Source organism: Theropithecus gelada, chromosome 1, assembly GCF_003255815.1.
Source record: "Theropithecus gelada isolate Dixy chromosome 1, Tgel_1.0, whole genome shotgun sequence".
NCBI classification, from domain to species: domain Eukaryota; kingdom Metazoa; phylum Chordata; class Mammalia; order Primates; family Cercopithecidae; genus Theropithecus; species Theropithecus gelada.
The window spans coordinates 211,475,575-211,495,444 of record NC_037668.1 but is presented as its reverse complement, the minus strand read 5'-3'; the positions used below and the strand labels follow the sequence as shown (position 1 = coordinate 211,495,444).

Genomic DNA, 19,870 nt, shown 5'->3' with positions numbered 1-19,870 from the left:
TAGTCCCAAATCGGATGGAGATCGCTAAAAAAAAAAATCTCATTAGGAAGTGCAAATCCCCAAATCTGGTGTCCCGCATTACACCTATAAATGTGTGGCAATTCCCAGCACTTCAAAAGCCTGCCTCTTGCTGAGACAGTCATACCTGCTGGTCTATATCCTCTGTTTTGGGATTAATTGCTAGGTTTCACCCATCATGGGAATACTTGTCCACTGTTCTAAGTTCAAAGGTAGCCCTTTCTCTCGGGTCACGCTCCGTATCTCATTTGATTTCTTGTCCTTAGTCTGGCCTGAATCCTAGTGTCTAAATATTAGATGCCACCACTAGTTGTCTTTCAGACTTCCTTTCTGAATAAGGAACCTTTCTAATGTCACTAAATTTGACCCTATTTATCAAACTGATCTCTCTGAAACTGCATTCCTCTTTCAAGGGAAAATGGTTTTGTTGGCTAGCAACACCTTCTCCATCATCCAGCCCCATCATCCAACTATCAACACATTCTTGAGGCATTAACTTTTATGCTACTTAGGAAATCAGTTCTTTACTTGATGTTAGGTGATCCCTTCAGGTTTTCATCCCTCAACAATTCACAGAAATTTTATATGAAACAATTAATGAGAAAAAATCAAAATCTACCAAATTATTATTATATCTATTCTTATCTATTATGTAAGCCCATAATATATTAGTGTTAGGCTCATTATATGCCATTAACCATTATACCCATTAGATCAGAGCTGCATCTGGTAGTACATACGTGATTTACATTTTGAAATTTACAAGGATGATGATACAAGAACAATATATTCCTCCAACTATAATAGTGAGTTAAAAAAATTAAAAAGTGGCCGGGCGTGGTGGCTCACGCCCAGCACTTTGGGAGGCTGAGACAGGTGGATCATGAGGTCAGGAGATAAAGACCATCCTGGCCGACATGGTGAAACCCCATCTCTGCTAAAATACAAAAATTAGTCGGGCATGGTGGCGTGCGCCTGTAGTCCCAGCTACTCGGGAGGCTGGGGCAGGGGAATGGGTTGAACCTGGGAGGTGGAGATTGCAGTGAGCTGAGATCATGCCACTGCACTCCAGCCTGGTGACGCAGTGAGACTCTGTCTCAAAAAAAAAAAATATATAAAATAAAATAAAATAAAAAATTAAAAAGAAACTTTAAAGTAGTTTCTTCAGAACAGTCTAAAATTCATTTTGGCAGCAAATATTTCACTTTTTTTTTTTCTTTTAAAAGAAGGCAAAGTAGAATAGTTTACACTTACAAACTAAAAAGCTTTTTTGTTGTTGAGACAGAGTTTCACTCTTGTCGCCCGGGCTGGAGTGCAATGGCGCAATCTCGGCTCACTGCAACCTCCTCCTTCCCAGGTTCAAGTGATTCTCCTGCCTCAGCCTCCCGAGTGGCTGGGATTACAGGCTTGCACTGCCACGCCCGGCTAATTTTTGTATTTTTAGTAGAGAGAGGGTTTCACCACGTTGGCCAGGCTTGAACTTCTGATCTCAAGTGATCCACCCGCCTCAGCCTCCCAAAGTGCTGAGATTACAAGCGTGAGCCACTGCCCCCGGCCGCCTAAAAGGTTTTCTTTTCTTTTCTTTTTTTTTTTTTTTTTAAACAAGAACAGGAACAAAAACAAAAAAACAAAAACAAAAGTCTTTATGGGTATCATCTTCCCAGAACGTTTATGATTGATTTTCCTACTAAATAGCCTTATGAAAATAAAACGTAAGCTTAACAAGGTTCATATTAACATAAGCAATTTTGTAATTCTATATCCAAATGTTTTCTTTTAGCAAATGTTCCCAGTATTCAAAATATTAAGAGAGAAATAGTCATCTAGTTCTTCCCTTTAATGCAATGATGAAATCAGTATTGAAATCATGGAATATAATCTCCAGTTACTAACTGAAGTGATTACTAGCACAATGGAAAAGCAGGCTTCTTTCCAATCTCACCAGCAATACCATTCATCACGTCTGTTTTCAAGTAATAAAACTGGCGTTGAAAAAACATCAAGAGGGATAAGGTCAGAACACTGCACCAAAAATGAGAAGTCCCTGGCTTAAAAAGTTTGTCATTTAAAGGGCTGGATTCCTTTATCCCAGCACAGTATACAGCTCAAAGTTAGCTGGAGGATAACACTTCAAATTATGAGTCATATAAATTGCAAGAAGAATAAACCTGTGTCAAAGGAAGGGATCCTGAAGAGACCAATTGCATTGGAGCTACAAACTGGTAGAAAGATTTTCAAGACCTCCTTTTTACAAAAGAATCCAAGATGTTGGGTCTAACAAAGGTAAATGTCACAAGAAACCGAAACTCAGACCCAGACAAATACACACATATATATAGTTTTACCTTGCTGCGTTGGGATCCTGTGACCTTAAGGAAGGATGAGGACAAGAAGCAAAATAGCAATAAACAATTGCTCTGAAGACAACGGATAGACCATAAATGGTGTGCACTTCAGAAAAACAGTACTATTTGCTGCTCACAGCTCATTCTAACTGACCTCACTTTCTTATCAATAAAGATGACTTTGAGAATAGAAAACACATACATTAGAAAAGATTATAGAAATCATACCGAAATTAATCTTATGGCATTTTTCTCAGCCAGCAATAGTCATGAGTTCCTCAAATTAGATTGTTTTTATATTTTTGACTCATTGACTTCAATGCTGCAGACATGCTCATAACAAATGGATCCTGGAAGGTCACTGCTCTGAGCTCATTCCTTAGCTAATATGTTTTTGTGGGTCCACTTTAATTAAAGACTCATTGCTGGCTACTGATATATTTCCAGACTTCTAGCTCAAAGTCCAGACATGTAAATTAAAAGGAAAAGAAAAAGAATCTAATTTCTATTTCCCTGCACTTAATTTCTTTATGAAAATTCTAAAAAAAAAAAAAAAAAAAAAAAAAAAAAAAAAAAAAAAAAAAAAAAGAACCAATAAACAAAAAGAGTGGTAGTTAGCAACAACTAGCTTTTCCTCATAAAAAATGAAAGTATAGTATAAGCAAATGGGGAAAATACCAAGAACTTTCCTTTGGGCTAAGTAACATTAAGCAGCATTTCAAATTATATAGGACATTTAAAAGCTGAGAGCACTTGAGAAAATAATCGTAATACAGTCCTAGGGATATATGGACTCCTACCTCATGCAAGCAAACTGCGTTGTGTGCCACTATCTGCATATGTACATGGAATGAGTGATCTAATTGGGCAGAAGTCTTTAAGGCCAAATCTTTAAGACTTCTATTGAGGAAAAAATATCAAACCAAGGGTTTGATGAAAAACTTGATGTCATGTTGTTCTTCAATAAACATTTTCGTCACGTCTGTTGGAAATTCCAGACCACGACATCACTGAGATGAGAACAATTTGAAGCCGTCTCATCTCTGAGGGTTCTCAGGAACACTCATTCTGAACATATGGGCTTCATTATATTATTTAACTATTCTATGATCCTTGGTCTTAACTTCAGCAAATGTTAGGACTCAGGTTTGTCCATCCAGCTCTGACATGCAGTTTCCTTGACACAATAAGCTGCAATAAGCCATGAAGCAAGAAACATAAATGTCAGTTATAAGCTATGAAACAATGTTTCAAGATAGAAAAAAGGCAAATCCAGAAAGATCCATCTTACTTCAAAACTCTTCACTTCCTCTTCACCGTCATCATCTTCCTCATCATGACAACTCTGTACATGTTAAAAAAAAAAAGGGAGGGGACAGGAATACGTTGAGATTTTAGATAGTGCAAAAGAACATTTGACATAGAAGAGCAAATCATTTGTATTATCATCAACCTTGTTTAAATGTAAGATAGAATACTTAGATGATATAATCAATGAATTCATGACATGAAAGAAAATTATACATAGTGCTTTTACAAAAATAAAATATTAGATTACATATTTTATAGGTAACAGAGATAACTATGAGGTCCATATCATACTACACCTGCTACTTATTCATACATTGGCCTCATTCAAACCAAACTGCAAACCTTAAAAGGATTGCTTTTCTCTTTTTTTCTTTATGCTGCCATTGCAATGCATGAATACAGGCAAATATAATAACCATTAATTAAAATTAGGCCGGGCAAGGTGGCTCACCCCTGTAATCCCAGCACTTTGGGAGGCTGAGGCGGGCGGATCACCTGAGGTCAGGAGTTCGAGACCATCCTGAACAACATGGTGAAACCCCGTCTCTACTAAAAATACTGGGCGTGGTGGCGGGTGCCTGTGATGACAGCTACTTGGAAGGCTGAGGCAGGAGAAAGGCGTGAACCTGGGAGGTGGAAGCTGCAGTGAGCCAAGATCGTGCCATTGCATTCCAGTCTGGGTGACAGAATGAGACTCGATCTCAAAAAAAATAAAATAAAGAAAAAAGAGTCTGAAAAATAATATGCTTTTAATAAATCTCAGCTGCTTTATTATTATGGTCTGTAATATAATAGTGACCAAAAGAAATTGGTCATTAACCAATAGCCATAGTAGGAAGAAGCCTACAGCTCATTAAAGTTAGATTGTTCTAACCCTTATATGTATTTCTTCCGCTTGGTAAGCATTCAGTGTTTCCATGGGGTGTATGAAGGCAGATAATGAAATATAAGCTACAAATCATAAAAATACTTTTATTTCAATTAGACACAGTACTCTGGGCATGGAGATGAACTGGGGATGGAAGGGAAGGTAAACAATGTGACCCTTCCCACCACTCCATGATAAATTCTAAAAGGTTTGTCATATTCTTTCATTCATTCAACAAATACATACTGAGCAGCACCCTTTCTGTTTATAATGATAGGCACATGAGCATAGTTTGCAAAGGAGGAAATAAAGGTGGGAACGCAGGCCTAGGACAGTTTCACTGTCTGGTTAAGATGTCAAACTGCATGTTTCATCACAAAAGCAAAGATGTTAATGATTCACTCAGAAAGCAGGAAATGTTCTACTGTAAGTTTCTGTTACTCTGTTATTAGTTATTAGTTACATGTTATTAGTTAGCCAGGATTTAAAAAAATAAGAACTCATGAGAACTTTAGCAAAACAGATTTGGAAGGCAAATCTGCAGTCTTCCATCAATACATACTGTATATCTACTGTCGAAAACAGTCGAAAACAGAGCAATTTTGCTTAGCTGCTCCTTAAGACCTACCTATTCTAATGTCTCCCATTATTCCCAATGATTAGTAATGTACATTAGTAAATAGGAGTAAGAAGTATAGGAATTTTATCAGATAACAAGCATGCTTACTCTCTATGCAAATTAGAATACTAATATAAAATGTCTCAAGGATATGAAATTTTACATTTTCTCAAAGACATAAGCTTCTATAAAAATTTCATGACCTTCAGAAACATAGGAGAAACACAAGGTTTGAAATAAAGAATACATTCAGAAAAATTATTATTTGGGATTATAATGATATGTTTTTAAGTTATAAAACTCATAAACCATGTTTGCTTTTGTACAAAGGAATGATCCATTTAAAGCAGTAGCTGAAAAAAAAAGTTTTATAAAAAAGTATTTTGAAATAAAATATTTTTAACTGTTTTTTAAAATATCTTCCAAGGAAAATTTAATGCGATTTGATTCTAATGAAGTTAAAAATCTGTGATTTTTAAAAACTATTAAACTTGAATTTACTTGGTGTATAGACTATATATTACAAATTCATCAAACCTATAAGAACTACTTTAAACTTCTAATTAGCTTGAGAATATGCTAAGATCACAAACAAATGGTTATCAGATGTCTAGCAGCTTTTGAATATACTGTAGAGAAACAGAAGGATTTGCTGGAACAAAAGATATGTTCTTCAATAGCAAATGGCATCCATGTGACATAGATGGTAATGCTAAGCAAATGGGAAGTTATATTAGACAGCCCTGTAGCAGGATTTGGCTTTCTGGATCAGAATGCTAAGTTCTAGACAAGGAAGAGTCATTCCTTTGCCAGGAAGGAAAAGGCGAATAAGCTAAATACATAAAGGGGCAGGCGTGGAATAAATAATTTAGAAGAAAAAAATAAAATGGAGGACACTTCAAACCATTCAGGTATCCACAACAGAATTCAAAACTGGCAACACGAATGCATAACGGATTAACAAGGGCTCTTCAGCTTGTCAGTATCTGCTGAAAAGTTCATTCTGCCAGAGAAGTATATTTCATGCATTCCTTTGACTTTCTGATTTGATAACTCCATAGAAGACTGAGGAATCAAAACCCAGAAACTTTCAGTGTGGATTTCAATCTGACTAACAGAGAACTCATGGGTGAGACAAAAGAGAGAAACTCATAAGAATGTGACCGCAGCATTTTATACTTTTAACCAAGAAAGAATGGAACCCTGGGCATAACAACGTGTATCTTAAATATTTTTAAAAAGTTAGTCAGAGAAGGAGCAGAACTAGGAGGAAAGGGAAACTCAAAACAGTAGCTGGAAACTCAAAACAGTAGCAACATTGTTGAGTGTTTATGATATCATTGCAGGTATCTTCCTCCACATTGTTACCGATTCAAATTGGTAAAACCACCACTAGGGTGAAGCAGCTTCAAATAGCCCAAGAGGGATGACAGCTAGTAAAGAGACATTCTAAGGAATTAAGCAGGGTAGGCATGATGCAGACAAAAAGGGGTGGCAACAGCAAACAGATGGGATGCACTGAAGTTCTCCATAGGACTTTTTAAAGAGGAGGTATATATGATAGGAGTAGGGGAATAGAATTTAGAATGAAGTGTGGCTTGAAAAATACAAAGATGTAAAATGATTTTTCAAATTATCGCCAAAGTATGGTCAACAAAGAGCAGTAAGTACATGATTTAGAGCAGATGCTGTACTCATCATAATAGAGAGGACGTGCAGAACCACTCGTCAGCTCTTTTGTTTCAGAAAGAAGTGATTTTTGGAATACAGAAAAGTACCTAGCCAAAAGAAATGAAAATCATGACTCCAGCAAAATACCATTTCATATCCATTTGGTTGACGAAAGTCAGTAAGTCATATATCAAATATTGGAGGGGGTGTGGATCATCAGAATCTCTCTTAACTGTTGTTAAGAATGTCCACTGATGCAATAACTTTGGAAAACAGTATGACATTTGTTCCTTTACTTGAAAATGTGTACACTCTGTAGCTCTTGCAAAACAGGTGAAATGGATAAGAATAGGCATTCAATCCCTGTTCGCATTAGCAAAAACATAGAGGTAATACAAAAGTCTATCAACAAAAAAGGTAAATGGATAAGCTCTGCTATATCTGCCCAATAAAAACAATAAAAACAAACGAACTCCAACAGCACACAAAAGTATGGAGGAATCTTAGGAAACACTATTAATCCAAGAAGTAGAGTCCAAAAGATTATACACAGCATACTACCCTTTTAAAAGTCAGTAACAATTTAAATTATATATATATATGAAAATTTATCTATGTATATATAAATAAATGAAAACTATATGAAAAGAAAAGCAAGGGCATCTTAAGCACAAGGTTTAGAATGATGGTTTCTTTGTGTGGGGAGACAGGGTATGGGTTAATGAGAAGCCCGTAGGATAACATGTAAATTCTCTAGGTTGTTTCTTGTCGGGGGTGGGTATACGGGTAGTTACTACATTATTAGAAATGACTAAGTAACTTTTAAAAAAGTAGACACTAGTGGACGAACAATGAGTGTGTATCATGAATCCAGAGTTATGATTAACCCAACTCTGTGTTCCTAAGCTTAAAAAACAATGAAACCTGAAAAACAAAAACCTAAGTAAGATATATATGATGCTTTCCAAGGGAACTGCAGTGGTGGAGGAAGATACATACAAGAGTCTCTTAAAGTGAGTTCAAGTCTCAAGTTTCAAGACTCAAAGCAAAAGTAACATCCATGGATGCAGAATGACTGTTGGTAAACTGAGAAACCATGAAGACCAAGAGAAAGTTCCAGAAAACTGGGATGCTACTTTTTAAAATGAGAAAAGATAGCTTCCAAAAACCACCTGCTAGGAAGTTTGATATTAGTAATCAATAATAGTCTAAAATGGTTATCAAGCAAATAATTGAGGAAAACTCATCCATCTTTGGCAGTTTTACCAAAGTTAGAATTCAACTTTAAGCAGTCACAGTAACATCTTGATTTCTTTAAGTATCTCATGAAAGGAGATGAGAAATATGAGTTTTATAAAAGTATGTTTAGATGAATTAAAAATAAGGTAGGTTAACCAGTCTGGGAAAGGGTATAAAAATATCAGCTGCTTACCAAAAACTTAGATAAACAGAGAACTCACTCATACTTATTAAGTTTGTGGTTAATATAAATGGAAAGAGGTAACAGTGGGTGACAGAACCAAATGTTAAAAAGATTTCAGCTTGGGGAAATGGTCTGACTTGAATTAGAGAAATGATGACATATACTTAATTAAAAAATTAAAAATCAACAGTCCAATACAGGGTAGCTGATGTGATCTGGCTAAAAATTTAATGCATTCTTGCCATTGATGGCCAATGTATAAGATCCTAAGGCAGAGTAAGTGAGGGTACAGTCCCCATACACACTACACAGGTAAGGTCATAACTGGAATACCGTGTTTGATTAACTTCTGGGTGGCATATATGAATATAATGGAGAATGTGCAGAGTGTAACAAACTGAATGGTGCAAGCTGGACATCCCCGAGTTACATTAAACAATAAAAGGAATATGATTAGTTAATTATGAAGGGGAAAATCTTGAGGTAAAGAGTCAACAAGATAGCCCTCCTCAAATTTTTGACCATCTATCAAAAGAAACTAGATTTAGCTTCAGGATCCAACAAAATAAATATGGAGGCAAATTCAATTTCACTCACAAGGAAGAACTCTAACAATCAGAAACAACCTATTCTCAAACCAAGAGCTTCTACGTATTCTCAAACCAGGAGCTTCTACCTGTTCAGCCCACTTCGATTCTTCAGCTGCAGAGAACACCCAGGCCTGGGGCTGCTCTACAACCCTTTCTCGCCTCCCTCTTTCTTCATTTCCTAACAAGCCACCTCCTAGCAATATACAAACCCGCTTTGATCTGCTGTTCTCAACTAGACTCTGGCAGAAATCTGCACCCTTGATGAATCTAACTTCCTGGCTTCTCAGAATTTGCATTTGGTTCTGAGAATTGCTAGTTGTCCTCACACAGCCAGGGGGAGCATGACTGCTACAAATTCATAGACAACAGCCTAAAATAAACCAGGCTTCCTACACAGTCTGCGAGTCCTATTTTAATTTCTAGCCCATGTGCCATGCCAATTGCCATGATGTGTCTTTCAGTGCTTCTCTCTCTCCTCCAGTCTTCCTCTATAGACTCTACCAAACACTTCGGTGTCAGCGGATGACTGTACTTTTGTCTTCAGAGAGAGAGAGCAAATGACCGTAAAAGGAAACATTTCCAACCTCCCATTATCCTGGCAGCCTTCCCTTCTTCCCTTTGTATCTTTTATCCTTTGTATCTTTTATCCCTTTATCTTTTTTTTTTTTTTTTTGAGACGGACTCTCACCTCATCGCCCAGGCTGGCATGCAGTGGTGCAGTCTCGGCTCACTGCAACCTTCCGCCTCCCAGGTTCAAGCAGTTCTCCTGCCTCAGCCTCCTGAGGAGCTGGGATTACAGGCATGCACCACCACGCCAGGCTAATTTTTGTATTTTTAGTAGAGACGAGGTTTCACAGTGTTGGCCAGGCTGCTCTCAAACTCCTGATCTCAAATGATCCACCTGTCTCGGCCTCCCAAAGTGTTGGGATTACAGACGCGAACCACTGTGCCCAGTCCTATCCTTTTATCTTTTAACCCAGTGTTTATTGAACTAGGTGTTTCAGCTCATCATTCAGACATAAAAACAATTTAGTGATTCATGAAAAAATAAAAACAACTCTTTGTTTAAATAGAATGGAAAATTTCAGACTACATTGCTCATAGGAAGAGGAAAATTTCATGAAACTTTTCTTTCATGGTATATATTTTTATGTTACTTTAAACATACAGTTTTATGTTTCTATAAATATACAGTTGGCCCTCCATGGGTTCTGAATCCACGGAGTCAACCAACTGTGGATAGAAAATATTTGGAGAAAGTAAAATGGGTGATTGTGTCTGTACTGAACATGTACAGATATTTTTCTTGTCATTATTGCATAACAATATGATAGAGTTGAACTATTGACATGGCATTTACATTGTATTAGTTATTATATGTAATCTAGAGATGATCTAAGTATACAGAAGGATGTGTGTAGGTTACATGCAAATACTATGCCATTAGTCAGAGACTTGAGTATCCTTGGATTTTGATATCCCACTGGGTGTCCTGGGACCAATCCCCCATGAATGCTGAGAGATGACTGTACCGGGTAAGTGTATTTCTTACTGTAGGTTAGAGTGTAAAATAAATTAGAAAGCCATGGCTTTTCTCTCATGTCCTGTAACCTGCCTTCTCTAGCAGGTCTCATGGACTCCAGACCTCACTTCACAAATGATTCCCTTTCCTATTCTGTTCGCTCCTCACCAGAATGTATGTGTGCTTAGATTGCTCTCTCTTTAAAAACAAGCAAACGAATGGCAAACAAACAAAAATAATCCCCTTCAACCTCACAATTCCATCTAGATATTTATCATCTTATATCTGTCTGTTCCCTCTCAATCTTTGCAATGAAGAAACAACTATACTATTTCTGTTCATATCTGAATCACTACTTACTTTCCCACACTGCAGCACGTCCCCACTCCAGGGCCCCTCTCCACAATCCTCAGAAGCTGTTCTTACTCTGCTCATGTGAAATACATGAAATAAATCTGGAGATTTTCAATCCTTACCTTGCGCAACCTCACAGCAGAATATGATTTTGGTGACCACACACTCGGTCCTATAGCTCCTAGCTCCTATGTTAACTCACACTTAAGGTTCTCTCCGACTTTTTTATGAGCTCCTTTCCTTCTAACCATCTTTAAATGTTCTGTGTCCTTAGAGGCTGGGTCCTAGGCCTCCTCGTCTCTTCATGCTATCATCTCTTCCTGGGTACGATCATCTACTCCTATGGCTTCTAATGCTGATAAATCCCAAGTCTATATTTATAAGCCTTACCTGAGATACTGAATGTCAGATGTGGATGTCTAATTGCATGTTTGGCATCTCCACTGAGATGTCTCACAGGCATCTTTAACACATTCACAATTTATTTTGCCGCCTTCTTCTCTCTTCGCTCTAGGCCTATAATTATTCTGGTGCTGCCATCTCGGTACATGGTACCCAAGTGAGAAGTCTCAGCAAAACCCTGACTCCACTTTTATCTACTTGTCAAGAGGAGTAAATGACATAAACACTCAGTTAATATGAAGCTGTGCTATTTTGCATGGTCAACTCATGGTTCAACAGCCAAAGACTTCCTTAAGCAGACCTCACTGCTATGCCATGGGACCTGTTTCCAATACTCCGAAGAATTTCTTGATATGGTTTGGCTCTGTATCCCCACCCAAATCTTATCTCGAATTGTAATCCCCATGTGTCAAGGGAAGGACATGGTGGGAGGTGATTGGATCATGAGGACAGTTTCCTTCATGCTGTTCTCTTGATAGTGAGTTCGTTCTCACATGATCTGATGGTTTAAAAGTGTTTAAAAGTCCCCCCCTCATTCTCTCTCTCTCCTGCCGCCACGTAAGATGTACTTACTTTCCCTCTGCCTTCCGCCATGATTATAAGTTCCTAAGAGCTCCCCAGCCATGTGGAACTGTGAGTTAATTCAACTTGTTTCCTTTATAGATTATCTAGTCTCAGGTAATTCTTTATAGCAGTGTAAAAATGGACTGATACATTTCTCTACCATTAAATTCATCAGGGTTTTTCTACAACCATTTGCTTAAATGTTATCTTCCCCATCAGACAAAAACCTCCACGAAGGTGTAGTGTGTGCCCTTCTTTCTTCTTCACATGTTATCTCCAATATGTTAATGTCCAGCAAATATTTGTTGAATGAATGAATGTTTAGAAAAAGTTATGGCTCCTCATAAATAAAATGTTTAAGTAGGAAACAATGATGACCTGCCAAGGAATTTAGAACAGAGATTCATGCTACAAACAAAAAGTTGAAATTAATCAAATACACAGATTCTTATCCTTTTCAGATGAAAGTTATTTCCCTTTATTAAAATTAAACATGAAAATCAGGAAGGATATTTATTTACCTTTGCCATAATATCTGCATAGGCCATATATAAAAAATCTTCCTCCAGTTTGCTGGGGAAAACAAGAAGAAAACATCAGTGTTTAGGCAGAAGGCTAGGCACATGCAAACATATCATCACTGTACAAAATAACCTTTGTTCTTTTTCTAACGAGTATCCTTTTTTAAAATTAAATGAACACAAAACTTAGACAATATTAGGATATTCAGATATATCCTGAAATCAGAAAGCAAAGATCCCGGGGATCCTAAATAGCTGTCCCATCTTACCTTACAGAAGGGCCTTCAATTTTCACAAAATAAACTGTTTTTTGGTTTACAAACAAATGTAATAATTTTAATTTTCTTCAGACTACAAAACTTGAAACAAGCAAACTTAAATGAGGCGGGGGCTTTTGACAGAAGTCAAATTTGGCATTCGATGGAAAGATTCCCCAAATTACGATGTGACAATTAAAAAACAAGATGGCCATAACAACGATTCCTTAAAATTAAGAACGGTTAAAATACGTTTATTATCTTCTTTTTTGAGAAGCATGGAAACCATGACTACGTGAAGAAAAGTATAAATACACCTGAAATTTGCAAAGTTATTTCAGCAGTTTTAAACTTCAGCCATGAGAAAAATTCACTTATGAGAAATACCTCATTACCTGACAATGCCAGACAGACAGTTGTTCTATGCTTAGGAATGAGATGATTTTGTTAGTTAGGAAATAATAAGAGAGAGAAATAGTGAGAGAAAGGATGGATCACATTAGCTAAGTGGGAGAAATGTACATTATTATGGCATGCAAAGAGGTCAAATGAACTCTTCTGAGGAGATTCATGTGGATATGAGTTTATAATTAAATTACATCCCAAATTCTACAGAGAATGGGAAAGGCCTGGGGCAAAACTGGCTTTCTTTCCCATTGCAGGGCAGCAGATAAAGGTCCTCTAGCCTCTGCTATGTCCCATCTGCACAGCCAATGTATGCGTTGCCCTCCATAATGACAGATGCTGAGCACATTTTGACGATCAGGCTAACCAGTGCATTTCTTATGTAACTTCATAGAGGTTTGCCCTTTGTGGCTTTGGTGAATTCATATGACTAAGGCTGCAGAAGACAAGAAAAATGGGCAATGCCCTGGAAATAGATCTCAGAGATACCTCCAAGTTGAGGTGATGGCTCACTTAGCCTCTAGAGGTTTCCTAAGACCCACTGCACAATGGAGACACTATCTACCCAGAAAATTTCGGGGTCACCATCGGTCTCCATATACTTGTGGCACTGGAATTTGCTTTGGTTCTTTTGTTTTATTTATAAAGGCTGTTTGTGATAAGGAGAAAAACCATTTCATAAGAAGAATCAGAATCAACTACATCATTAATTACAAAGTTGTTAAGAAAAACTAGAGCTAGTAGGTAGTTGCTAAAGCCTACAATTGAATGAGTGTCCATCCCTAGGTCCATGCCAGGCTGGTTGTTATCTTTGAACAAGTCTCTCTCCTAACAACATCAAGATGAACTTAAAACATGAACACGTGGCACAGAATACTCAGATACAGGTTTCTTTATTTGTTCCTCCTATGTCTCATAGGAACCCTTCCAACCATACCATTTCTCTGTTAAAGCTGTCCGACTAAACAGAAGGATCAGCTGATGTAGAGGATCAACTCTTTTAGTGCCTTCGTCTTCTTCTGGAGGGTCAGCCCCAGGTTTCTGCAAAAAAGTCAAATTTATAAAACGTCACATTTAAAAAAAACTGTTCACTCAAATCCAAAAGCAATGTGAAGGCCAGGAATGAAGAACAAAAGGAATGCAAACACTCCTCCTTCCCTGTTGTGGGGGTGTGTGTGTGTTTGTGTGTGAGCATGTGTGTGTATTTTATATGCATTATACACGCTATATATGTATATATGTGTGTATGTGTATATAAAAGCATGTATGTATATGTGTTGCAGGTAAATGTAAATATGTAATATATATACTAAACATATATAAATGTAATATAATATGCTAGATATCTGTTACAGTATCATTGCAAAATTATACAGCTCGAAACAGAGATATTTAATAATTTGACCAAAAAATAATATGAGCAAGGATAACTTATAGCATTTAAAAATACTAAATTCTATTCTTATAAGCATTTTCATAACTCAAAGTGTATTTGCTACATGGATTTCAGCTTTAGGGAGGGCTCGATTTACAAATATTTGCAATAAAATCCTAAGAGTCACCCCAAGTGTGAAAATTTAGTTCCCATAGCAGTGCAAATTGCTTATAAAGTGAAACATTTTCTTTGCTTACACACAGCATGATAGGTAAATAATACTAAATGAGTTAATGCTTGAACCACTTATACTTTTTTCCTTATTTTCAAAAGTTACTTTTAAAACTTAAAGAAAAATTTTACTGTCAGATAGAACTTTAATAGTGAGGAAAATTATTAAGCATTTTTATTGGCAGTAGAATTCAATTACATCCAACTTTTTGTTGAGTTTTATATCTCCACTGACTTACCCATAGACACTGATTTTCTCTCTACATGAATGGTGTGCTTTCCTGTAATTAAGCCTTAATGTGGATATGGGGCAGATTTCCACAAGATATCCAATAGTCTACATATTTTTTACTCTAAAGACAGATAAAACTCATTTTAAAATATAGGGACAATCAAGATTAGGCTTTTAAGAATTAGATTAGTTTATCCATTCTATTCCCTAATAATCTGTAAGTTAAAAAATAGCTTTTGGACAAGATGTCTTTACTCTTGAGAATCATGAAGCCTCTGACTAGTCTGCCAAGTTTTGAGATGGCTTGTAAATTTTCTTGAGAAGATGGCTTTTGTCAGATATTTAAATGGGTCCATCACTTAGAACAGATGATACTGACTGCTGTTCTGTGCTGAACTCTCAGTACACAAGCTCTTTATCAGCACGGTCGGGTGAAAATTCTATTTCTCATGTTCCACATTTACCATGCCTTCCACCTCTCCTGTGTTCAGTCTATCATTCTCTGCCCTGTTGATTTTTAAAAACCAGCAACTTTTTGTTCACCTTCTACTTAATTTTGGTGGACAACTTCTTTACAGTTCAGTCTTTTATAGTTTATCCTGGTTCTCAGGTGTTTATAGGTGCTTTGAGAAGGAATTTAAAAGAATGAGTAAATCAGGTTTAATTAATAATACACTTATATTATTCATTTTAAATTCTCAACCCCTTGATGTTGATGAGATCTCTTGGAAATGACAAGAGCACATTTTCCCATAAGCATTGAATGCAGCAACAATTAAGATTTACAAGTTTCCTAATGCCCATATACTGTCATGATATTTTTTTCCTTCAATGTTATATAATGACTGCTCACACCAACATTGCTGCACCAAGCCCAGACCCTCTTTCCTCTCAGAACCCCTTTAAAAACATACTGCTAAATCTTCTATCAGTTTATCTTCAAAGTAATGTTCTTCTGTTTCAATCCAAGACTTTTCATATCCCTGAAGAAAGAGATTGACAGCCCGATGCCTAAAAGGTAAGCACAATTTCAGAAAAAGGGGAGTTTAGAAAATAAGTTGAAATTGTATCAAGTAGTGCTTTACTACTAGATTATCTGTGCACTAAAATTGTAAAATAAAAATAAATTCCCTATTCTTGATTTTCCTCCTGAAAGACAATGCTTCTTGCAGCAAACAGAGCAAGGTGTCTCAGAGCACACGGTGACTCGCATTTAAATCCTGGCTCAGTCATTTCCAAGCTCTGTAACGTTGGTCAAGTGATTCAACTTTCCCAAATTTCAGTTTATTCCTTTATAAAAGTAGGATAACTCCAACCACATTTCAGTTTTGTCAGCCTTAAAATGAGATAAATGATGTAAATCACATCGGTTAGATGTTCATTAAATGATGACTTATTATATAACATGTCTCTCAATAAGCAATGTAATCAGTGTCAATAGAGAAGTTAGTCTCTGTTTAAGCAAACATTAAAAACAAATGGATGGCCCTGAGGATTCCAAAACAAAAGCTATTGAGTGAACTTTATGAGAGTACATATTCAAAGATTAAACCCTGCACTACTGATCACAAATGGCCGCCTATGAAAAAAGACCAGTGAAGATGAGAAGAATCAGTGAAATTCATGATGTAGTAAGCGATGTGGATAAGATGTCAATGCAAGAAAGAATAAAAGAATGTCATGAAGGGAGCATCATAAAACAACAACAGATGTGAGAGAACGAGAGATGGTGCCATTGCAGGAGAGGAGAAAGCTGAGCTTTATGATAGCAAACTGGGTTAAGGGCTCATGAGACCTAACGGTTAGATAGGTTTGTGAAGGGCCTTGAAAACCAGAGAGGGCAACTGCCAATGCAGCCAGAACTGCTAGAAATCATCAGACATTCTTGTACATGAGAGAGGCATGCCAAAGCATGGACTCAGCCTTTTTGGTTTATTAGAGTCACCTGTGTAGCTTTTAAGTAGCACATGCTGGGCTCTCATTGAAATTCTAATTAATAAGTTGAGGCCTGAATACTTTTTAAATGAGTTTACGTGTATTTCTTAAAAGCACCAGGTTGGGGAACCATTGGAATAAACGATACCGTTTTGAAAATGACATTTTGGAGAAGACTGAAGAACTCTATGACATCACAGAAACTAACTCAGAAACCACTGCCATCAACTTGATATGAGTCAAGGAACAAGTGACTTGAAGAGGTGGTGATGGAGGGAAGGATGGGAATGTGAAGTAGTTCAAAGGGAAACTGATTAAATCCGGGCAACGACAGTATAGGAGTAACTAAAAAGAAATGATAATGTGAATTCAAAGTTAATATTCTTTTTTTTTTCTTTCATTAAGTTCTGGGATACATGTATAGAACGTGCAGGTTTGTTACAAAGGTATACATGTGCCATGGTGGTTTGGCTGCACCTATCAAACCCATCTTCTAGGTTTTAAGCCCCACATGCATTAGGTATTTGTCTTAATACTCTCCCTCCCATTGCCCCCCACCCCCCGACAGGCCCCAGTGTGTGATGTTCCCCTCCCTGTATCCATGTGTTCTCACTGTTCAACTCCCACTTATGAGTGACAACATGTGGTATTTTATTTTCTATTCCTGTGTTAGTTTGCTGAGAATGATGGTTTCCAGCTTTAACCATGTCCCTGCAAGGGACAAGAACTCATTCTTTTTTTATGGCTGCATAGTATTCCATGGTGTATATGTGCCACATTTTCTTTATCCAGTCTATCATTGATGGGCATTTGGGTTGGTTCCAAGTCTTTACTATTGTGAACAGTGCTGCAATTAACATACATGTGCATGTGTCTTTATAGTAGAATGATTTATAATCCTTTGGGTATATACCCAGTAATAGGATTGCTGGGTCAAATGGTATTTCTGGTTCTAGATATCAAGGTTAATATTCTATTGATCAAAAGGTGACAGCATAATTGAGTCAGAGAATTGAGAAGTAGCACATTTGAGGAGGATGCTAATACATTTTAGACCCAGTGAGTGTGACATGATAGCAAGAAATACAACTGTCTCAGCAAAAGGGGAAAGTATGATGTTTCATCTGTTTGCTTTGCTTCTGTTTCTTTTTTTTTCTTTGCCTTACACATTCACTCAAACTCTTACTGAATGTCAATGTACAAGTCACTGTTCTAGGTGCTAAGAAAATGGAACAAAACTAGTACGGAATCTCAAAGTCTGAATCAAAGAGACAGGTAGCCTTAATACTGTAGGAAAGTGGTATGATGTGCAAGGAGTAGAAGGGCATGGCTTGGTCAGAGATGTTCCACAAAAGAGATGTAGCTGAGCTGAGTCCTGTTTACGAGACATAGAAATGATGCAATTTGTATAAAGTTCAGAGTGGGAAAGAGCATAGTTTCTCAGGAAAACTATAAGGTGGCTGAAATGGTACCCTGGACCACCTCAGTCAGACTTGAATGTACCAGACTACTTCTCTATTAAGTATGTCTGCTCTATGTCTAAGAGAAGGTTGACGGGCCTGTCAAATCTTTTTACGTTATTCCCAGTAGGTCACTTCTTTTCCCCAAATGCTAATAATTACAAAAATAATAATAATGACTAACATTTATCATGACATGAACTTATTATCTCACTTCTAAGCACTCTGTATACATCAACCCATTAAATAATCTGAACAACTCTATGAGGCTGATCCCATTATGATACAGATGAGAAAATTGTAAAGAAAGTCAGTCAGTAACTTGACCAATGTCATGGGGCAGGGAAGTTGGGAGGTCAGAATTCAAACCAAGACAAGTCTGATGCCAAAGAATGATTGAAATCATGGTCTGATTCAAATCCAGGTCAAAGAATGATCTCCTAATGACTCTCTCTTGCCTCACATATGTGAGCAGATATTCCTCAGTATGCATCATTTAGTAATTACATTATAGACCACAGTTCTCTGAAAATATCCAACAAAATTAGTCAAGTTTTACGTAGAAGAATCAATAAAGCTTTTCCATCCTTCTCTTGGACTATTGTACCCCTATTAAGGTAGATTCTAAACACCTGTCACTTATTAGGAAAAAATAACATTGATCTATTATAAAAAATAAAATAATTCTGACCTTGGCAGATTATATAAGGGGGCCATCCGGAAGCAGGCGACAACAGCCCTTTTCCTCTGCTTAGAGAGTAGTTTATGCCATACAGCCTTTTTAGATCTCTGAGGATGTTCCACCTGAGGTAGAATGACACAAATAAATATTTACACCCCAAACTACCTTCAAAAATAAATAACTATTTATACCCCAAACTATCTTCAAAAATATAGTATTAAACAGTTGCCCCTCTTAAGTAACCTATATTTGGAATTCCAATTCCAAAAGTACCTTAAGATTATCATGGAGAAGTCCATATCCTAAAAGTTACCCAGAGATAAAGTTTAGATAATTGCAAATGCTATATAATTCCCTTAGTAAGAATATCACATTTTCCCAATACTGTGTACTTCCAAGCTATGTCATCTCTAAAATCAAAGAAATAGAAAATCATTCCAGGTAAAATCATTTTATCTCCTTCTCAAAATTTTCTTTGGTTCTTTATGATTCTAATACATATTTTCTGCCTACAGAAAATATTACCTCATTCTTATTTATGTATCCATTGTAACTGTAATTTTATTAAGAGCTAAAGTAATAAACACAAATAGAGACAGTTAATAAAAATTCTACTATTCTTTAATATAACAGGATAAAGAGAAGAAGACAATGCTTTGTGCACACAGTATTAGGAGTGAGTAAATTTGGTAAAAATGTTAAAATATGTAAATATTTTGTTAGAGAGGGACAAATATAAATTCAAAAGTTGCAATAAATGATGCAAGCAAGTTATTTATATAACTAATAGTGTTTGGAACTCCAAGAGAAGAAAGAGATTAATTGTATTAGAAAGAAAAAATCCCAACATATAAACCTAAATTAATTAGTAATCTCTAGGCCATTGAGCACAGTACTTCCCAGACAGTAATGTCTCCGACCCACACGTTTAGACTTCTGAAAGAAATAAAAATGTTATGTTAGCTAAAAAAGTAAAACTACATTTATTATTCTTTGCAGTAAAGAGTCAAAAATGATTGTAATAATGTCTGAAGTAAACATTTAAAATGTTTGGGCTGCAATGGTTTAGAAATTTTAACAAAGCA

General features: G+C 36.6%; 1 protein-coding gene across 1 annotated transcript in view; it reads right to left on the bottom strand.

Annotated features, from left to right (window-relative positions):
- The window catches only part of RYR2 (ryanodine receptor 2), a 634,673-nt gene that overhangs the window by 85,812 nt on the left and 528,991 nt on the right, over positions 1–19,870 (bottom strand). The window contains exons 76-81 of the mRNA XM_025401874.1: positions 19,677–19,721; positions 18,795–18,907; positions 15,623–15,719; positions 13,808–13,911; positions 12,209–12,260; positions 3,655–3,708 (exon numbers count right to left, since the gene is read on the bottom strand). Coding sequence (XP_025257659.1) covers positions 3,655–3,708; positions 12,209–12,260; positions 13,808–13,911; positions 15,623–15,719; positions 18,795–18,907; positions 19,677–19,721 — 465 coding nt within the window. The remainder of the gene's footprint in view (positions 1–3,654; positions 3,709–12,208; positions 12,261–13,807; positions 13,912–15,622; positions 15,720–18,794; positions 18,908–19,676; positions 19,722–19,870) is intronic.